At 31.9% G+C, this 22,434-nt stretch overlaps 3 protein-coding genes across 10 annotated transcripts in view; 2 read left to right on the forward strand and 1 right to left on the reverse strand.

Moving 5' to 3' along the window:
- Window positions 1-17,374, forward strand: part of Ip6k (Inositol hexakisphosphate kinase) — a 123,600-nt gene extending 106,226 nt beyond the window's left edge. For 6 of the 7 annotated variants that reach the window (XM_076394748.1, XM_076394743.1, XM_076394749.1 and 3 more), the window contains 6 exons: window positions 8,523-8,646; window positions 10,107-10,343; window positions 12,804-13,025; window positions 13,083-13,471; window positions 15,314-15,578; window positions 15,639-17,374. In XM_076394748.1, the coding sequence (XP_076250863.1) occupies window positions 8,528-8,646; window positions 10,107-10,343; window positions 12,804-13,025; window positions 13,083-13,471; window positions 15,314-15,578; window positions 15,639-15,870 (1,464 nt within the window). In that variant the 5' untranslated portion in view covers window positions 8,523-8,527 and the 3' untranslated portion in view covers window positions 15,871-17,374. Of the gene's footprint in view, window positions 1-7,956; window positions 8,096-8,522; window positions 8,647-10,106; window positions 10,344-12,803; window positions 13,026-13,082; window positions 13,472-15,313; window positions 15,579-15,638 lie in introns of those variants that run through there. The other variant, XM_076394747.1, reaches the window with a different exon arrangement.
- Window positions 17,375-17,650: 276 nt separating this feature from the next.
- Bet1 (Blocked early in transport 1) lies at window positions 17,651-18,116 on the reverse strand. The gene has a single exon (XM_076394771.1). It carries the CDS (start codon window positions 18,114-18,116, stop codon window positions 17,784-17,786), a length of 333 nt encoding a protein of 110 aa, XP_076250886.1. The 3' UTR covers window positions 17,651-17,783.
- A 1,090-nt stretch (window positions 18,117-19,206) lies between these two features.
- LOC143190445 (sodium- and chloride-dependent GABA transporter ine) overlaps window positions 19,207-22,434 on the forward strand; it is a 51,022-nt gene continuing 47,794 nt past the window's right edge. Inside the window, exons 1-3 of one of the 2 annotated variants that reach the window (XM_076394737.1) lie at window positions 19,207-19,510; window positions 19,712-19,967; window positions 20,027-20,293. In XM_076394737.1, coding sequence (XP_076250852.1) covers window positions 19,835-19,967; window positions 20,027-20,293 — 400 coding nt within the window. In that variant the 5' untranslated portion in view covers window positions 19,207-19,510; window positions 19,712-19,834. The remainder of the gene's footprint in view (window positions 19,511-19,711; window positions 19,968-20,026; window positions 20,294-22,434) is intronic. The other variant, XM_076394738.1, reaches the window with a different exon arrangement.

A 22,434-nucleotide genomic window follows, 5' to 3' on the forward strand; every position in this document is an offset into this window, starting at 1 on the left:
TCGAACATACTAGGGGAAGGATGCTGTTTCTACCTCCATGACCTCTAATAGATCCAACAAAATTCTTTAAGCAATCTTGGTTAAGATTTGTTAAACAAATGTAGTTATTTGTAAATTTAGACAAAATAGATTTCTTTAAGGTAATAAATCCCCTAAAAGTAGCAATTCAATTTATTGATGGCACCATAACAAATATTTTCTTAACAAGGCAATCAAATTTAAATATATAATTCCTCTACTTTAAAATGATTGAACACTGTTTGTTCTAAAAAGTTAAAGTATTGCAAATATTTTAGGGATATTTTACAATTAAAAGTAGTATTTATTACTACTAATTATCCAGTTATATTAATTGTTACCTTCTTGTAAGACTTCTTTATGTAGAGACATCACACTGACAGCATACGAACAACTTGGTAGATTAATTGAATTTTATTACTACTAACATCTTCATAAGGGTTTGAATTTCTGTAAACAAACAATATATAAACAGACATGTAGTAGATAGATAATTTTATATGTACCTGATAAAACCAATGATGGATATGCATTTACCCAAATACCTGTTCGTGAAGGAAGGATAATTCTAAATTTTTCACTAAAATGCCCATAACAAACACCATGACGTTGATATATTTGCATTCTGGTTTATCCAGGTAACTTACTACTATTTACTTGATCAACCCATTTTTGGAAAGGAGCGAGATCATTCTTTGGGAAACGATGTCTAATTTCCGTAGTAGAATTTTACCCCGGTACACTACATCTTTTACTACACTGACGTATTGTCATCAATTTTTATATTATTACTCCATAATAATTAATGTAAAACAGAAAATATGCACAACGTAAAACGAAAATTTCGTGATCTAAACAAAAACCATAACCTAAAAACAACAAACATAAAAATGGACGCCCATAGAAAATGCTGATTTCACACAATTTGATCGACCAATCACATTTCATGTTAGTGGCGGCACCAGGAATTTAAACCAGCCAATCACAATTTGCGATCGCAGCGCTATAGTTGATTGAACTACACAAAACATTTCCCCAAGGTCGCCTATACCGTGAAATTTCTATTTTTTCTATGTACACAACCAAGATTCTTGTCAATGCAATAATTTAAGTGTGTGTAGTGTTTAAGGAAAATATTAAAGTTGGTATCCACTAATGTCCGAATTATGCGAAATGTATTCTAGAAAAAGACGTTCTGCAATGATTTTTCTCCATATATGACCGGTATGTACATACTACGTGTATATTATGGTTTTATACGTTGTATTATTTTGAATAAAATGTTTTAAAATGTGTTGAAACCAGGTAATCATATTTTGTTATTTCTTTTCGATAAATTGAGTGAAATTGCTGAGCGAATGTTTGATGTTTGATGATATTTCGTTAATGTATCAACGGAAACTAGCGATTGACTTAAGAGCTAATTGCTGGAAAACGCAAGAAGCTAATCGTGCACACTAATAATGTCCATATGCCGAGGAAGTGTCATATTTTGAAACTGGCCCACTATATTCGCTAATCTTGAATTGTGTAATAGCATATGTGGTCTTGGGGCATCATTGTGGACGCATTAGATATAATTTGTGAGTCTTGCACCCGTAATAAGTGTTTATATATTTCAGTGAACTTTATTGGTTTGCAAAGCATATATTAGAAATACTAAAATGTCCTAATAAGGTTCTTGTTCGAAGTAAAATGATACTGTCAAAATTGCATTATTCCAGCACTAAGAAAAATACACTTTTTAAAAATTTCTCTACCTCTACTTACGTTGTATTTAACTAAAAGCCTTATTATAACCATTCTAAAAGACATATAAGTCAAAGATAATCCAAACGTTTATATGGGTGACGTTAAAAAATTGTTTTTGAGGTTCCGGACACTAGAGGCATTGCATCCTCTTTTCGATGTGTTTGATTGATCATAATTAGCATTGGGAAGTACCGACTGATACAACTAATTATTACTATATCAATATAGTACTAGTTAATATATTACAATATTAATATAGTATAGTAATTACAATTTTGTCAAATGCACAGTTCGACTGTTTTTTTTTTATTCGTGATGTCAGACGAGGATGTACGAATCCTTTCCTGTGTAAATTGTGAGAGAGGAAAAGACGGAGATTACTTGGATCATTTAATTTTAATTGTATTTATATTTTCCAACGTAGTATAAACGAGGCGGAGCTGTATAAATTCCTTCACGAGCTAATTTTAAAAAAGAAAAGGGAAAAATAATTATTGAATACTATTATAATAATAATACATAACATGCAAATTATAATTTAATTTTAAAGGAAGTGGAATTACTTTTTTATTTAAATGTTCTGTGGATCTGTAAAAGGGGATGGAATTTTTCTATGGAATAAAACTCCACAAATGTTTTATTATATTTTAACATGTTAGTTGCTATTTTTAAATAATATACTATAATAAAAATTTATTGTATACTATATAAAAATATTACCTATTATTGCTATAAAAACAGTCAAAATATTTTACTATTTATCATTCCCAATTTTAATCTTTTTGCCCTATTACATTAACAAACTTGAAAGATATCGTATCAAAATGCTATAATATTAATATATAATTTATTGTTATTTAAAAGCAAACTGCCAAAAATCCGTAAAACTACATATATTACATATAAATCTATGTAAGCATAAATTTGGTACATTTTTGTCAAGGTCGCGGGTAGAACGATAGAACGTAGTCGATAGTAAGAAGTAGTCAATTACTGTTTAGTGTCAATAGACAATTTCTGTCGATAATCCAACATGTCCCAACACTAGTCATAACACATAACCCGACATATTATAATTCAATACTACTTGACTTTGACAACAATATAAGCCATTCAGATGCGATCGCAGTGCCTCTAGTGGCCAGACCGGGCGACAAATTCTTTAAAGGCATGTAGAAGTTGATGTTATAGTTATTTATGATATTTCTATTATGTTAGATAGTATTTGTTGTATAACTAGGACACTGTGTTATATGACGTACAGTCCTTCCAACAAAACAGCCAATGCACGTCATCAAAATTTATAATGCAACGTTGCCGCGCCAAATGTAAGTTTTCGTTAATTTTGACTCTGAAAACAAAACACTATTGCAAATAAAATAATGAAACAAAAGTAATATTATAAAATAAAATTTATTTTAACGTAGTACAGCCAATGTATGTTTATTGAAGGACTTAAACTATAGATAATTAAACAGCAACAATAGTTTGCAGGTTTGAGTTGTTTTATTATATTTACATTGACATACGACAACAGTGTCGACCAGTACCAACACAAATCGGATTTTAGAGACCGATTTGGTTGCATCAGACTCTATTCTGAACTGGAATGGTGCTAATTAGTAAAATGAGAAAAAAAAATGCTCCGAGTTTAAAATACATTGGTCGGCGTTGATGACGTGCATTGGCTGTGTTATTGAAAGGACTGTATGACTATATATAATATCATCACGATTAATATCGCACGGATCAAATTTCAATTGATTTCCCAAAATCTAAAAGACTCACCGGCTGTTTCTCTAAGTGCGCATCCGACACCGAGATATTAGTGGGCGCGACTAGCTTCTTGTCCCGAACACCTATCAATCAGGCATCGCCAATTATTTGGTGGCCTTTAAATAAACATCAATTAAAATGTTTTCATTATGTCGCTCCTCCTAAAATTGGAGGTCGAAAAATATTTTCTTAAGTTATTTTCGATCATATTTTAAATGTAAACTACTAAAATAAAACCATTTTATTTTCGTTGGGAAATTTTGGAATCAACTTGAATACATAATGTGTCATAGCTATTGGCCATCGACAACAATGTTGCGTCGTTGCACAAGTTGGTGAAATGATGTTCGCAGTTTTTTTTATGAATCGTCGTTTTCGTGAATCGAAACCGCCGTATACCAAACAAACAAACCGTTACTTGGAATACTGAAGAGGGGCAGCGCCGCCACCAAAATGTTTTGAAAATTTAAATTATATTTCACTCTGTTGCCAGATTGTATAATTTGTATTTATATATAGGGAATTTTTGCATTAACATTATAAACGCAACACAACATTAAGATTAATAAGAAATTATTCAAATTAACTCTTATATTCTTAAAAATTAAAAATAATTAAATTAATTTTTATACAATTATCTGTGGTGCTATTTTTCTTTTCATTTCCAAAGCACAGTAAAGGCATACAAATGCTGGCATGCGTGCAAGAATTTGAGTTTACGATGTTGTCAGTTCTTGTAAATTATACATATATTTGAAGATTATACATATATATATATATATATATATATATATATATATATATATATATATATATATATTCTTGTCTTTTTTAATACCTTGCAAACGTGTTATAGTATGGCTTCAATGAATAATTATTAATAGAGTTATCATAAAATACGTATGCATACATCTATTATATGTAATATTTAACTGTATTTACATAGCATATGAACTGGCAACTGCGCCTCATCCCCATTTAATATTCCATGTACGATCTTCTGTACAAGTCATCGTTGTGTGGTGGTAGAAATGTGTATTATTACAACAACAATAAACCCGAATTTTATATGATGATCTAAATCATAGTTTCATCAACTATATTGATGGATACCGATTGTTTATTGAGATAAATCCGAAGATTGTTTAATAGAAACAGATTTTGTTATTTGGCCAGCTTACACCGCTTGTTTATTGAATTGTATCGATTTTAGCTGTTGAGGAACTCTACACGGCTTTGAAACCGACAGAAAATGTTTAACTGTGACGTTGAGAACTAAAACCCCTCGTGCCGAAGCAACATGTCCGCCCAGCGTGAGACCCAACGACGAAACGAATGGTGACTGTATAAATTTTGACATTTTAGACGTAAACGAGCTTGATATCAAGTTGAACGATACGCAGACCATAAAATAATCATTTTACAGTCGGTTTGAATTCTCGAACATTCTGGACGTTCAGTTTGTAGTTTGAGAACGGATCTGCCTCCGGTAGCAGGAACTTTTCCAGCAGGTAATCCACAAATTTAAATATCACCAGCCATCGGTCTTAACGATAATCAATTTAAGACCCTTGGTTTGATATTATTATAATTATTTCTTATGTGTTTTTTGTTATATATCTAAATATGTTTCTATTAAACAATATTTTTGTTATATACATCGGGTTGGTGTTGATCGGTGCTTTACGGTTTGTGGTACTTAAGATTTATTTTGTTTGTTCAATAAGTGTTGTGTTCGATAAGAAAGACTTAGGATTGTTCTTTAATCCTCTCTTCTTTGATTCATGCTGATTTTCTCTATGTTCATCGCTTTCTCCCTTGTGATTGCTTTCTGGTTTCTTTAAGATGTAGGTTTAATAACACAAGTTTAGAAATTCGGGTCGAACTTCTAGACCTGAGCAGATGAGAACAATTCTTAACGTTGTTTGACGTCCTGAACTCAGATTTTCAATCTGTGTATCGGAATTGGTTTTAGTTTCCGTGTTCGCGCATGGTGGCAACACTGCTCTCTTACAAGGATTGTCAACTGATAATGTTTCATTAAACATCATTTGGAACTTTTTGTACTGTCAGTGTGCTTCATAATATGTAAAAAGGCAGAGACAACATTGCAAAGTCAATTCAAAGTAGTTTTGTTACTTACACGCGAAAAAATCATAACCAATGCGCTCAAAGATCCATATAGGCAGTACTTTGCACTTGGTGGATGTGTCAACGTTATGGAGAAAACAGAGAAATTATGTAGATAATTGCTACTCTTGTTCGATGAATGTCGTCGATATAATTGCAAACAAAATACCTTGATATATTATCAGTGTCGAGGCCAGTTCCAGATACGGACAGTGATCAATTATCAATTTATTCGGGTGTTTGCAAAAAATTCCTTAAAAACCAAAATGCAAAAATCAAAAGACGAATATTTGTCGGTCTTCATATTCGAAAACTAATGGCTGACGCAAAGTTTACAAAATGTTTAACGCCTGACATAATGATAATGATAAGCACATAATGACAATTTGTTGCCAAATTACCACAAGATTAGAGTTTGAATGTTTCTGGAAACAAGGTGATACCAAGGATTTTGAAACGAGGACATGATGAGCAATTACTGATGGACCCTACGTGATATAAACAGCTTTTGGTTGCTTATGTCTAAAACCGTGCGTACTTGTGTAATGTTTGATGTATTATTTCGATACTTCTTGTTTTTGTTGTTATTGTTATCTTGATTTAACTTTCTGTGCTTTTAGGGAACCTGTTCCTTAAGGGTTTGATTCTCTTTCCCATTCTTCCATTTTTTGTTTTAAATCTGTTTTTAAAATTTATTATTTTCCCTATATTTTTAACCGTTCTACTACTCTTTTATATGTTTATTCTCCTGTTTCCTGAATGACTCTGTTTGTTTTTCCACGCCATATTTTTTCGCCACTATTCCACTATTTTTCATAACGACATCCTATAATAACCAAGCAAAAACACCAAAGGAATAACCTAGTGCCCCAAAACTAATGAAACAATAAACCCAGTAAAATTTAGTGAAAGATAACATGATTTAGAGAAATGAAATTTATCATCTGACATGTTTAAAAAACGAAAATAAAATTAGAGGGTGAATTCTTACAACATCCATCTTACTTGACATATTTGAACCCCCCTGAAGTTTGTTTCTCTTATCGAAGGATAACACAGTTTGGACTATCTAGTGCATTGATGATATTTTTAATATTTTGTAATTTCAATCATAATGCAATAACGTATGATACGCACTTTGTATTATTTATTTTTATTTGCAAAAAGTCGATATAAATGAAATATACGCAATTATTTCAGCGTGGGATTTTTTCTCTAAACAAATTGGCATTAGGAAACTATCACGCCGGCCATAGGAATCAACTCCAGGTGCCACTTGGTTTGGTGAAAATTTCCCATCTGTTCCGAAATATATTTAAATTTAAACGTATGCGCCGATAACGATGACACATTATGTATTTTTGTTGGTTTTCATGTAACCATTTGGCTGTTTATAGTCAAACCTAAATACAAACTGGTGTTGTTACTGTTTCGAAGTAAGTAAAATTGTATTAAAACGGGGTAAGTATAAAGAAACTTCTAATTCAAGTAGTTTGGGTCGGACAGTTTGGGCTGGCAATGTTTGTTATTACCCGTCATCTGGATAGAACCGAAACGGACGAAGGGCGTTGAGGTCCAAATGATCAGAGAGAATAAACACAAAATAGAGGACTTGGAAGGGAATAGGACGAGCTGGAAGGCACCAATCATCAAATAATCATCGCGGGAAATTTGAAAAATTGGAATCAGAAATACTATGCTTAACAGCCATTAATATTTTAAACAGATATCTCTAAACGTTACATTAAAAATATTTTTTCTTAAGATTAACACATATATCCAAAAGAATAAAGCTTTTCTAAAAGATCTATATAACACATGTTATGTATTTTAAGTCACTTCTCGAGTAATTATGGATATGTGTCTACTGTATAATGAGTTGCCTACCGATATATCAACTGCAATAAAAATAACTTCCTAAAAAGAATCCCTTACTATAGTAATGTATTATAATTAGTAATGTAATATTAAACAAACGCAATTTTTAAATTTCACTAAAATACCTAGGATCTGAAATCAAGTTGGCAAACGTCGAGTTAAAGTGAAACAAAACGCACGGAATCTCCCTGATGTTGACAACTGACAGCGGGCGAGAGACAGCGCCAACTGCGTGCATTTATTTCCCTTCTATATCCTCTATATTTTGTGAGAATAACGAAATGTTGCCACCGCTCAAAGTCATTGCGTCTGAATGTTGCGCGAGTCTGTTTTCTCATGGTTATTTGCACACAAACGTTTTCATTGTTTTATTGAGGGCTCCTCCCACCCGGCTGACCTCACGGACGGCAAGATGGCGACTGCCTGCGGCCCGAAAATATCCGAATTCAGTCGGCCCATGCCCACTAAGCCAATTTCTCATGGTGCAATGGGTTTGTATGGACCTGTATCGATTACTACTGCTACTATCTCATGATTACGGGTTGGAATTTTTAAAAGTCACTTTTCCTGCGACATTTTACAAAAATTCTCTCGAAACGCTCACAGCCTACGGCAGAAATGCTCTTTTATTTTTTTTTTTTCTTTCACTGACAAGTTTTTGTGAAATGTCAAACAAATATTTATTACTAAATAGCTGGTTTTTATTTATTCTCTATAAAGAAACAAAAAATTGTACACATCAATGGTTTACTCTATAACGGTGTTTATTTTTTTACCAGTTTTATTTCAAATTAATTTTTTTCACATTTTATTTCATCATTCATTATATTTTTAAGTATTTATTATTACTAATTTGTGCTTAATGTTAACTAATTTCCACAAAATTAAAGAATAAAACTAAGTGATAGGGACTCTTTATTGGCGTCTAGCAAGCCGGCTCTACTACATAATCCTGCGAATTGTTTCAGGGGTAATGCAGGCCACTTTATGTAGTGGTTCTAAGATGGAGAAGAGGTACAGCCCCAATTTCGCAGAGGACAACGTCAAGTCCGTCAAGAACGATAGGAAACGGAAGCGCGAAGATGTTTTGAAGTAAGTGCTATAGACAATGGAATAAATGTCGGATTGTTCAATAAGTTTTGTCGTTCGATTGAAAGAAAAAACGAAAAATTACGCTTTATTATTACTTGATCCCATTACGTTTAGTCAAGTGATCTAATGTCAAACGTTTGAAGGTCCAAATTGAGAGAACGCTAAATCGGGCGAGTAAAGCAGCACTTACTACAATTCGTACTTCAATTCGGTGATTTTGATGATTATTTTTACACCAATTTATTTTGATTCAGCATCCTGGTTGTAGACTCAAACCTTCTAAGCCTTGAAACCTCAACCAAGAGTTTGCTCACACTTTCATGTGAAAGACCCAGAATTTCTATTGTATTTGAGCTAATCAGAACCATATTTTTTATTTAGGCAGTATAAATACGTCCTTTATTCTTGTCCACTACATCTTTTGCACTATACCAAGGATTTGATTCCATTAAACTTCTTCCTTCATGTGTTTTTTGACTGAAGAACTGATAATTAATCCCTACATTAATAGCGTACTTCTTCGTAGCTGTGCCTCCATAATCTTCAGACATAGCACCCTGTGACCTTTCCGGAAATAAAAAAGTCTTCAAAAGGTGTTTTGCATTCATAGATGGAATTATAATTGTATCGCTGAGAGAGCTTAAAGATATGACAAAAAACAAGTTCCAGTGTTTTGGGGATAGGAAGAGTACATAGGACTAACATAAATGCTTAACATTTGAAGTCGATAACATTAAAAATTATTTCATCAAAAAAATCAAAAATCCCATAATTTTTTTACATACCTCGTATTTCATTTCAAATAAAATTAGTTGTATATTACCTACAATCTGTATTCTAATTTCAGTGAAAACTTATAATATAGAGTCCTTCCAATAAAACAGCCAATACACGTCATAGATGACGTCGAATATACTGCCAAATATAGTTTGTAAAAATGTCAAATTCGTATTAAACTTGGAGCAGATTTTGCCTTCTCCTTTTTCCCTAGTTAAAGAGAAACAGAATGGCGTCTGATGCATCGGAACATATAACCAAATCAGTCTATAAAATTCGATTTGTGTTGATGCCGGTCGATACTGTTGTTAAATATCTACAAAATTCTTCAAAGCATTAATATGATAATTTGAGGTTAGGAACCGGCAAACGTAAACCAAAATTCTAAGCTAAAGCGGCAACATTGCGACACACTGACATCATAAATTTTGAGGACACGCATTGGCTAGGCTTGTCTTTTCCACTTAAGATATTATTGTCACTGCATAAGAATTTGACCAAATTACTAGTCGCATGACGTGATAAATAAATCTACGGGTTGGCAGATTTGCAGAAAACTTCATATGTGAAAAAAGTATTAAATACAGCGTTGAAACTAAGAGCGCCATCTCTTATCGAATGAAAAACCCATTGAACAACCGATTAATCATCTTACCGCTTGTTAACCATAACCGTTTTGCCAGAATGAGGATACATCATACGGGTAATCCAAAGGATGTCATTAAAAGCATCTCACAGTCGGACAATTCCAATAAACAGTATTTCTTAATGTTAGAAAACATAACATCACATTTTGCTCATCCTTGTATACTGGACTTGAAGATGGGGACGAGACAGCACGGTGACGACGCCTCGGCTGAGAAGAGACACAAACAGATGGCTAAATGCGCGGCTAGTACGTCCGCCAGTTTAGGCGTAAGGTAAGCCCAACCTCCTTATAAATAATTTAATCAACCAATGCAGAAAACTGTCATTAAAATATTTAAAAACCTTCAATTATGTTAAAATTTTCCTGACAGATGTCACTTGATGTCTTGATGTTTTGACAGATGTCATCATAACCTTCAAATATTAACAATGTTGCAGTAATGTCACATATTTTTTATTCGAATTTTTGTTCAACTATTATTTTAATCTTTTAATTTAAAGTAATCTGCAAATGATACACAATTATTTTTATTTTATTATTTTTGGTAGTATTACTATTTCTACTTATATTAAATAAGCTGTAAATAAAACGATTCTCAAAGTTTCAAAATTTTGAGTCATAAACCTTGGAAGATGAGATGATAGATTAAGTATATTATTCTGAGCATTACTTTACAAAAAAATGGGATTAAAAAATCTGAAAATGTCATATAAACGTCATCTCAATAATTGCACTTGGCTCCCGTATCGTTGTTATTTCAGATATAAAAGTAATTAACAACTTATTTCTTCATAATAAAAAAATCTTAACATTGTTTCTAATACATATATAAATAATTTATGTAATAAATCAAATAATTTTATTGGAACACGAAATAAATACCTATAAGACGCAAAAGGATAAAATATTCGGAAAAATATTTACTGAATATATATTTTGTGTATTTATAAATAGGTCCAGCTGTAATCATTCCAATGTATGGCATCCAATCGATCGAAATCTATGTGGCCAAGACTGATATTCGTCCCTGAATTATTTTTATTTTTATATTGGTTATATTTATTATTAGTCATCATATAGTTAAGCTTTTAATAAGCATCCGTTTTTAATTGACTAACGGTGTAGTTATTTGATAAAATAAACATTTGAAATATATTATTGAATAATTTTTAGTCATTGAATTTGAATCATTATACCACCTAATAATTATTATTGTGTTATACAGCATTTAAAAATCAAAACAAGTTTTTCAAAATCGGAACATCTCAATGTCAAATTAGGAAGCTGAATAATCGACACAAGTTTTCAGAATTTTTATGTTAAATATATTCAAAGTACACAATATTAGTCTATACACACTATCCTTAGTTCATACTTTAAAAATGTTCAATAAAATGTTTCTGTAGAATACATGTTTTAAAGATGATAAGAAAGAAATCAACTTTACAGTTTACTTTCTACTCATCCTATTGAACGGATTTTTAACTATAGTCCTTCCAATAGAACAGTCAATGCACGTCATCAAAATTTATAATGCAACATTGTCACACCATATTTATGTTTTCGTTTATTTTAAATGTGACATCAAAATACTAATATATATAAAATAACGCATAAAATATTTATTTTAACATTAAAAGTACATTTAATGCTTATTTATTGAAGGGCTTAAACTATAGTTAATTAAACAGCCACGGTAATTTATAGGTTAGAGTTTTATTATATTTACATTGACATATGACAATGGTGTCGACCAGTACCAACACAAATAGAATTTTATAGGCCGATTTGGTTACATGTTTAGACACATCAGACATCAGAAAAGGGATTTTACGTTTTCAAAAACTGGATTTGGCAATATGTTCGATTCTGTTGATGACGTGCATTGGCTGTTTTATTGGAATGAGTATAGACTCTTATCCATTGATTTTCTTTTTTTCTAATAAGATTTAATGCTTAAATATATTCCCTTGCTGTGATATTTACTTTTATTTTCCTTTTATTTGATTTTTTCCATATTTTTGTTCTTCATTGTTTTAGTATATTTTATCTTTCGAATTTCGGTTTAAAACTTAACTCTCAATTTGATACATTTTATACATCTCTGTTTAATTAGGTCTCACCGATGTTTCACATCATTCTGTTTTGTCGCTATTCATTCTTGATTATTTTTATTTGCTTACGTGGTACACACAGTACTATTTATTTCTTTTGTTAACGTATGATCACTCCTAATAATAGTAATATATAATATATATTATAATATTTTCGAAAAAAAATCCAAGGTTAGAATTAGTTTAGGGCTAGAAATTGAACTGTTAGAGTCTTACCATCGAATAAATTCATTTAGTTGTCCACATTTGAAACTGGATAATCCACTCGTCTACGTAGTAACATATTATTCGTCGACAGATGGCGATTTATAAAATCCAATAACGACTTTACGTAAACAATCTGGATTAAATCGATGACGTCAAAAAAGCTGAGTTGACGTTCCATTATTTAAAATGAAAAACTTATTGAAAATATGTTTTACCCTTGCTTTATTTACACGTAAGAAAATTTAAGCCATCAAATAGTGTTATTGTGTATTAAATAAGAAATAAATAAATTGATGTAATGTCACGACATAAACATTAAAATTATTTAACTAGTTTCCTAAATAAAAAAATCGCTAATACGTTGTAGTATTCTTGTTATTTACCCTTAATTTATTTTATTTTATTTTAAGGTTATGTGGTATGCAAGTTTACCAAGCCGATTCGGACTTCTACTACAAGAGGGATAAATATTGGGGACGAGAACTTAACGAAGACGGCTTTAAGAACGCCCTGTGTAGATTCTTTGACAATGGCAGTGGCCTCCGAGTGTTCGTTATAAGGAAAGTGTTGGCCAAAATTGAACAGCTCAGAAGGATCATCGAAAAGCAAAGCTGTTACAGGTTCTATTCTTGGTAAGCCCCCATATCAGTCGATAACGACATTAACTAAAGCAGTTTTACGTTTTTCAGCTCACTATTAGTTGTATATGACGGCACACCTTGCCCAACGTTTAACTTAACCGAACCAGAAATATTGGACCCGGTGTTCAGTGACACTTTTGCTTCCAATTCGGATAACTCTCGCGATATTGGACCTTGTTTCTACGACGCGGACACCAGTAACTTGTCGGCGGACTTTAATTCTAGTTTTAATAGTTCGGATTTAAGCAATTCGAGAGATTGTACCTGCAGAAATTTTAATGCCGCCGAGTTCAACAGCTTCCATACTAACGACGCGAACGACGACGTCAGCCAGGAATCTCATCATCGGGGATTCGCGGAAGCGGCCGCCAGGGGCTCAAGGGGAGGGGTAAAGACTGGGAATTTCATACCGATCAATGAGGAAACTGTGTTCCTAGGTGAGAGTCGTTTTTAATATACATAGCTAAGCGATATCTGCATCTTTTAATAAGCGTTTTAAGGGGATATTCCGGCCTAGAGTCAGTAGCGGATCCAGAATTTTTTTATCGAGGCATTCAATCTCTAGAAGCCTATATTTTAGGCATTTCTCCAAAAAGACTAAAAAAACATTTTATTATCCGTTTTTTTTGCTTGGGATTTCAAGATTACAAAAAAAATCAATAATTCAGCCCTTTGAAGTTAAGGTAAAGCTAAAAAAAATACTTGCCTTTTTGCATTAGTTAAAAAAAACTCTTTTTTTACCTTTTTGAATCTTTTCAAATTTATTTATTACATTGTTACTAGTCGTTGATAACTAACCTACAATTTGTCTTTAGATAAACTTATATCTAGGTATATGTCTAGGAGGACCCATCGACCTTATCTTAGTCTCGGGTGTAATAATGCTTATGTTAACAATGCTGTTGTTCATATAGGTTTCAATACTTGCTTATATGATTATTATGTATTGATAATGATGATTTTCATCCAATTAACCAATACGTTTTCCTATATTTCAACTCCAGTTCTTTTTTCTTCTTTTTCACATGTCCCTTCCATCGATGTTTTGCATCAAGATTCATTCCAAGATACTTAGCTTTGTTGCTATATGGAATGATATTAGTATTTATTTTTATTAGTACTTGTGCCATCTGATAATACGTTGAATTGCACATGCGCAAATTTATTTTGATTTGTAGATACACATGCTTTAGTTTTCTTCTTTTTTAGAGTCCTGGTCGTCGTAGGCTCCCTGGTGTTTGACTCTAAACACACTGGCTGTAATGTAAGATTTCAATAGCTCAGTGTGTTGCTTCGAGTACATTTTCTGTAGATTATGAACAAGGCCGTCATGCCATACTTTATCTAAGTCTTGCACCACATTCATAGGCTTTTTCAATGACATCTGTTATTCTATGCACCTGGTCAATCGTCGAATGTTTGTTAACAAACCCAAACTGTGTAGGTAGGATTTTTTCTCTATCTATAATAGGTTTTATCCTTTTCAATTGGAGTTTTTCAAATACCTTAGATATAACTGATAGCAGTGAGATAGGTCTATAGACTTTTATTTCATTTGGTGTGATTTTCTAGATTTTGGGGTCAGGATAATTTCAATCCTCTTCCAAACGTCTGGGACATTTTTTAGTCGAAATGCTGTAATTAGTTTTTGCCGTAATGCTCCTGTTATTAAGTTACAATCTGGTGATTTTTTTAGATTTTTTAAAATATAGCAAAACAACACAAAATCCTTACTTTCAGACACAGATAGATATACACAAAGAACATTTCTATTAAAATGCAAGTAAATCATTTAGGCAGAACCTGAGATGTCATATTAAGTTTTTCGTATTGTAGCTTATAGTAATACTCACATTTGGTTAATTGTCGACACTTAATCATTTCTGCTTCAACATCCACATTTGTTAAAATTCCTTCAGCTGAGCGAGCTGCTCCAGCTTCTTTACTTAGCAATAATTCATTATTGTTTTAAGTTGCCGAGCACAAACATCCGTATAAAAAATTATGTGACGACAAAGTTTCATACAGGAACATAATTATTATTATTCGCCTTTAATAAACCGCTCTTGAAGGCCTAAACTTATAAAGTATCAAAAAAATTTATTTTTTTTAACTATACCAGGATACCATCCCCTTAAAACAAAAACATTACCATTCGCTTGAAATTTAAAATTTTATTAACAATTAAAATTATCCTATCACTGGTGCTATTTAAGTAAGTAGTCACTATAGTGATTCCAAAAAAAACTTCTTATTGAACCATTATTAATTACTTTTAGATTCTCCTCCGGCTACAAGCATTACCAACTCAAGCCCTAGATCTTTGGACAGTTGGATGATGTTTTCCAACAGCTCAAGCGATGAGTATTCTCTAAGCAATCACCTACATGGAAACTCAAGTTCGAATGATGACAGCTCGGACAGCGACATGTCTCCGCAAAAATCTAAAAGAAGCTGCTCACTACGATTGTCTGACCTAGATATCGAAGATACGGAAGACGAAGAATTGATACCACAACTTTCCAGAGCCGCCGTATCGAAAAGGTAATTGAGCACAGTCAATTAGATTCCGTCGTATCTCACCATTTCCCCATCTTTCCACAGATTGTGCATAGGTGAAAAGTCAACGATTCGTCGTGACGTTAACGTTACCCCGAACCCCAAAGTTGATGTACGAATAATTGATTTTGCTCATACTTCTTTTGTTACCAAACATAGTTTCAGTAATATACAATCTACTAAAGTTCACGAAGGTCCGGACGGTGGTTTTTTAACTGGTTTGGATAGTTTGAGCAGACTTTTGTCTGAAATTCTATCAGAGCATCAGAGAATTTAGAAATCTAGTAATAATTTCTAATTCGAAAAAAAAACAGTTGAATAAATAAACGACGTTATGGCTTTTTTTAAATCTTTAAACATCATTCGTATAGGATAAAATATATTTTTCATCAACTGCAGCAAAACTGTATTAGACGTATATAATAGTGCAATAAAAACTGTTAGATATAGACTATATCATAAAACTCACTAGATAAGCTCGAATACTATTAAAAAAGCTGCCATAAAATATCTAGTAATTCCTTTGAATGGTAACGTATGCCTGATATTTAAAGTTGTGTTGCCTAGCAACTAAGATTAAATCATGGTTGTATGTTGTACATTTTATGAGGCCATTATTATTTTTGTTTATTTAAAATGACGGACGTGTCGCAAATAAACATATTAATTGAATTGAGAATGTTATGTTTCCCAAATAGATCAGGAAATATATATTTAAAATAATTGACATAATTGACATGACATGGTATAAAATTCAGTCATTTGTTTTTTGTTCCTGCAACACGTTTCCAAGTAATATTGTTTCTGTTTCGTTCTTTTTTCTAAGGAAATTTAATTCGAAATTTTGTGTATAATATAGCACAGTAACAGTATTTTTCATGCAGGTCTCATGTAACTTTCTTATTTTTAGGACATATGATTTTTGTTTGATCTGTGATTATTTTTTATATTTATAACTTAAGCTATTTCGGTAATAGAAATTCGTTCTTGGTAGCTTATTAATCTAAAGTTTTAAGCTTATTGATTTATACTGACTTTTAGCAATCTCAACTGATAATAGAGCTGCTATGTATCACCACAAAATATTTTTTTTTTTGTCAAAACCAACTATATATTCATTACTCAGAGTTTTTAATTTTGAGCTTGCAATACTCCAATAGTGCCTTTCACTTAAAAAGTGAATTAAAATGTATATATTTAATCCAGTATAGGCCAGTAGAATGTATGCTCATCGTTAAATACTCTGTACTACAATGTATATTTATGAAAAATAAATATTTAAAAATTCCTTATTTCTAAACATTCCCAAATTTAGCATATGTAATTATTGTACCATATCTTTTAACCAGTCATATAATGTAAACTTGAAGTAATCGAGTTGGAATCTTGGCAGAAATAGAAATTTGTGATAAGTCAATGTTACATATATATTTTACCTGTATGTTGCTCTTTGTCATATACTTTTAAATTTTAACATAAATTGCCTTCCCATTTATCTTCCTTAATTTCCAGACAATACATAATTTTTTATATATATCGGGCCTATGTGATTGGTAAGTAGAACATAATAAGCAAATGTTTGTCTACTGTTACTTTTATTGAGCACTATTTAAATTTGGTGCCACTGTATTATAAGAAATATTATTATTCCCACTTAGGGACCATTTAAATTTGTTAATTTATGCCAAATTTTAGATGTAATGTTTAGAAATATGAATAAAAGTGTTCCATATTGTGTACCTTGTACCTATGTATATCTACTTAATAAATCATGAAAAATATCTGTCCATCTATAATTAATCCTCTAAATAAAATTTTAAAAATCTCCCACAAAATAAATTAAGTAAAACAATCTTAATTAATCTTTTAACAAATTGTATAATGCAAAGAAAAAGAAATTTGTGATAAATAATTGTTACATACTCATATATTTTTCTCTTTGTAATACTTTTAATTATATTCCTTTCCTCTTCGCTATGTTCCTAGCATATCAAACAGTTACTTAAATAATAATCACTAAAGTAAAATTAAACAATCTCATTTAACAAAAAAGACAATTTGATGTAAAAGTTATATTTAACAAAACATTTATAAATCGCTATAACCATAAATAAATTATAAACCGCATCTTAGATAAAAACTCTTTATATGCTTTACATAAACAAGTTGTTCAAATTATATATTAAAAATCTACCTAAACTTTAAAACTAGATATAGAATGAAGAACACAACAATTGCAAAAACAAATAAATATAGGACAATATAGTTATGAGATCCTCTAGATAATTTTACTACCCTTTGCATTGTTCTTCCTAAAAATCCTCCTGTGCGGTCCATGTCGTCATCTACATCTCTGAGTAATCTGTCTTGATATTTTACTTCATTACCAATTTCAATTGATAGTGACTTGAGAACACCAATTTTGTCTGAGAGTTCTTGAGCACTACGTTCGTTCTCATGTTCCAGGTCATTATTCTCTTGAGGTAAGGGGTCGTAATAATTCCCTGCATGAGACCTTCTCATTTTGTAGGAGGCCAGTTTGAGGGAAAACAAGTACAAAAATCACAATAATAACGAGTTGAACAAATGTACATACACACAAATGACGTGGAAATCAACACAAAAAAAGAAGAAATACTGTCATTTCGTTAAGATGAGTTGGTTATGTTTTGGTTGACATTTTTATTTAGTTTTGGTGTTTGTTTGGTTGTAGTTAAACATATGTAACTATTATGTAATATTTATAATTTCAATTATAATTATATCTTTATAACTTTGTTGTTTTTGTATAAGTATTTTGTTTTATTTATTGCAAAGTTAAGTAGTAAATATCACATAGGAATATACCCATGTATTAAGTTCCTCCTTGTTAAAAAAATTAATCGTTTGAAATATGTCAAATATATTTTTAAAAACATTTTTGCTTCAAAGATAAATAACAATATGAACAGTTAGCCGATATTATGAATCCATTTATACATTTAAATTAAAATCTATTTCAAAAGCTAATATTAAATTCAATTATAATGCAATGTAACCAGGCAACTCAACTAACTTGATGTAACCTTAAGAATAGATAACTTGACATACAATTGTCCTTTCCCATTAATATGCAATAAACTCATAGTTTCTATGAATAACATTTCTGTACTGCAGAATAACAACATTACATGAAGTGAATTAAGATGTCATCTCAAAAAAGTTCACCGACCAGTTTATGGATTGATTTAATTAGCACATTCAAATTTCGATTGCAGGAAGGACATTTTTATTTTATTTGATTATATAACTTTTAATGAAAATCTTTCTTTACCATCCTAGGTAAAAATGTAATGGTATTGTTTACATTGTAATTAGAAATGGAATACCAAATATTAGCACTAAATATTGTTATTAGTATATTATTTTAGAATAATTAGTGTAGATTAGTAATGTATCCACTTTTAATTTTTCAAGTTTATATAACTAAGACGAAATTAAAAGCATAACCCTATACAAAAACCAATTGGATAACTAATGCAACGTTGCCGAAATGCGCATGTGCCTAGTAAATGTTCATACGGCGAGCGAAACGTCTTTTTTCATGTCATCCATAAATATGCAATTAAAAATTGAATTAGTATGTGCGCGAGTATTCGAAAAGGTGGAGGTGCGCCTGTCTGTCTCATGTGACAGATTAATAGTAAACGGATAAGCGGATTTACAAAAACGTGTCAATTGATCCACTATAATTAAAAATGCGTAATTGTTTTCAAGGAAATCATTCACGCTATATTCGATCGCCGTGAGATAAAGAAGTTTTCACTTTATATTGGTTCCTTCGTTTATTAACAAGTTATATACGAATTTTCTGCGGTCCGCATAAAAGTGGCAGGTTTGGCAACGTTGATTTTATTCATATTTGAGAGAGAAAATAGGTGATTAGATCTTTACGGGATATAATTTTTAGTTTAATTAGATGTATGATCGGATTAATTAGATTTTTACACAAATGTTCAATATGTTTTTTAGGAATTTCCCCTAATTTATTTTAAAAATATTAAGTCTGACAAGAACTTTTGATCATATTGTTTTAAAAATGTTTTTTTCTCTGATATACTTGTAAGATTTCGTTCCAGGCTCTGCTTGTGATACACTATGAGCCACAATATTCTAGTCGGTTAACAAGTACGGACAACTCCGCTTAACAACAACAACATAATAGCCAAATTACCCGGACAATTTTCCTATTAAAACCGAGTATGTCTTCTGCTCCGAGAACGGCGATTTCGAACTTACAGTTCAACGCTGGCCCTAGGAAAATGGACAAGGGCGTCGTGTCCAAGCGTCCCATGGAAGTGGAAGTCGTGCTCGAGGAAGAAATCTCCAGCAGCGGTAAGTAAATGGAAATGCACGAGGTGTAGATAGTGAATCGCGTTTTGCAACATGTGTAGATGACGAAGGTGAGCGGCTGGAGATGAAAAAGATAGTGCCGATGAGCGTGAACGATACGAGAAGAGTGATGGAAAACGAACAGCAGTACGACAGCCCGAACGGTTCGCTGAGGAAGCCGGCGAGCAAGCAGATTAAAAACGTCGTGGAGAATAATTTGTCGCGACCTTCCACCAGTATGGTTTCGAGCGCCAGCAGCCCCAATTTTAGAAGAAACCCCAGCATACGGTCCCTGAAGAACTACCACCACGTTATGGATAATATGACAGGTAACCAAATCCATACTTTTATCATAACAAACAATATTCATTGTTGCGTATGAATCGGGTATATTCGGGATATTCAATAAGTTTTGTCGCTCGATAAGGAAATCACGATTTCTTGGTTTAAAATGTATATTTTTATTCATATTTATTTTATACTTTTATACCAAATACTACTTTTATAATATATACGTGTAGGATAAAGTTTACTGTTTTTTTTGTAAAATTCAACTGTTTTTTTTATAATGTGAAGTTGACTTTATTAAACTGAAATATGTTGACCTATAAATTAGTTTTAAAGGATTTGTTATTAATTTGAAGCTTTATTTAGTTTTAGTAACATCTTTCGGATATATATATCACTACATCGTATAAAACAAAGTCGCCTTTTCTGTCCCTATATCCCTATGTGCGCTTAAATCTTTAAAACTACGCAACAGATTTTGATGCGGTTTTTTTCAATAGATAGAGTGATTCAAGAGGAAGGTTTATATGTATAATACATGCATAATATACTAAGGCAACATTGCTAATTTTAGAGGTTTCTAACGTGATGTCGTAAATTAACCTATTTTTTTAGGCTTATTTAGCAATTAGCAAGAACGCTGCCTAACCCTACGAGTTAGATCAAATTAATGTACTACAATATTGTACACCATAAAAAGGTCTACAAAAAAGTCCGCGATGGTATATGTTTATCTTTTAGGGATAACCCACATTAACCATTTTTATTGTTTACTTTTTACGTGAGAAAATGGCTTATTTACGAAGCTATTTTAAGCAATACGGCATTAATCCTTATCGAATTAAGTACCTTAAATACAGTGTGCAATTAATATAGATCAATATGGTTCCTTACAGCATGTAAATTAAACAAATATTTTCGGAGATATTACAAATTTAAAATTTGCGTTTAAAAATGTGTAATGTAATAAAAATTGTATGAATTTAGATATTCCAAAGATAGCAGGAAATCTTCATAGTAAGTATAGGGGAAGAGGAATTGTTTTACTCCAAATTTAATGCGTGCAGGCCAAGGGCAGTAATGAATGAACCAAAAATACTGGATCGATTTTAATCATGTTTTCATTGAGTGACATAGGCATATATATTTTATGCCCGTGCAAAGTCGGAGCGGGCCGCTATGTTTTTATATACAACGTTCATATTTTTTCTGTAGTGTATTTAATTTAGTATCAGCATTGCACCCGTGCGAAGCCGGGGCGGGTTGCTAGTATATATATATAGTATATACTAGCTGACCTGGCAGACTTCGTACTGCCTCAGTCGATAAATAAAAGACCTAATAATCCGTAATTAATTAAAAAAATGCTCGGTATTACTGAATTTTTATTATTATTTTCGATTAATTACACATGATGTTTCATACTTAAAAAACAGGGTTTTCCTGAAATACTGGCTATTTATTTATAAGGTTTCAATCAGATATTTACAGACACACAGTTATGATACAGTTTGTCAATCAATTTAAAGCTTTCTGATAAACTATATTTTTTATTTTGTTTTGTAGTGCGTAAATAAAGAAAAGTGACGGTGTCCGACGCGCGGACACGCGACGTATAATTGTCCATCGCTACCTTTATTAACATATTTACATAAGTACTTTATTGACTTCACAGAGTTACAATATTCCACAATGATGTGAATCTCAAAAGCTTTGAATAATATTGGCGAGTACGGCACGATCCAACGATTGTCTACATCAACATTTTGTCCTCTTACCTTCACAACTACCGATCGCCCATTGTCCGCAACTGATCGCCGACGATACAATGAGTATCCATCATTTCCCGTTATGGTTTCAGCAATAAGGTCTCTTGGGTATCGCTTGGAACACTTGCCGTTGACCATACAGGGTGAATTGTAGTTGAAAACTCCGCAGGGTCCATGTATTATGTGTTTGGTAACTACTGCATGCAAATTTGGTAACTTGTCCTGTATAATAGGTGTAGCGCCAAATGATGTCATCTGGAAACAGCTGTTATATTTCTGAATGTTGGCCAAGAAGTGCTTAGAATCAGTTCCAATAACAGAAACTAAATAGCGTAAAGGATCTGGTGGTGGGATCAATTGTGGCAATTTTACTTTGCCACCAGTACAACATAATCCAGTAGATTCACCACTGT

The sequence above is a fragment of the Rhynchophorus ferrugineus genome, unplaced genomic scaffold, assembly GCF_030347505.1.
Source record: "Rhynchophorus ferrugineus isolate W39M unplaced genomic scaffold, kcgeb_rfMv2 rfM2, whole genome shotgun sequence".
Lineage (NCBI taxonomy): Eukaryota > Metazoa > Arthropoda > Insecta > Coleoptera > Curculionidae > Rhynchophorus > Rhynchophorus ferrugineus.

What these genes read in the sequence shown, in the direction of transcription:
- Bet1 (XM_076394771.1), bottom strand. Translation starts at nt 18,116, where the DNA reads ATGAGAAGGTCTCATGCAGGGAATTATTACGACCCCTTACCTCAAGAG.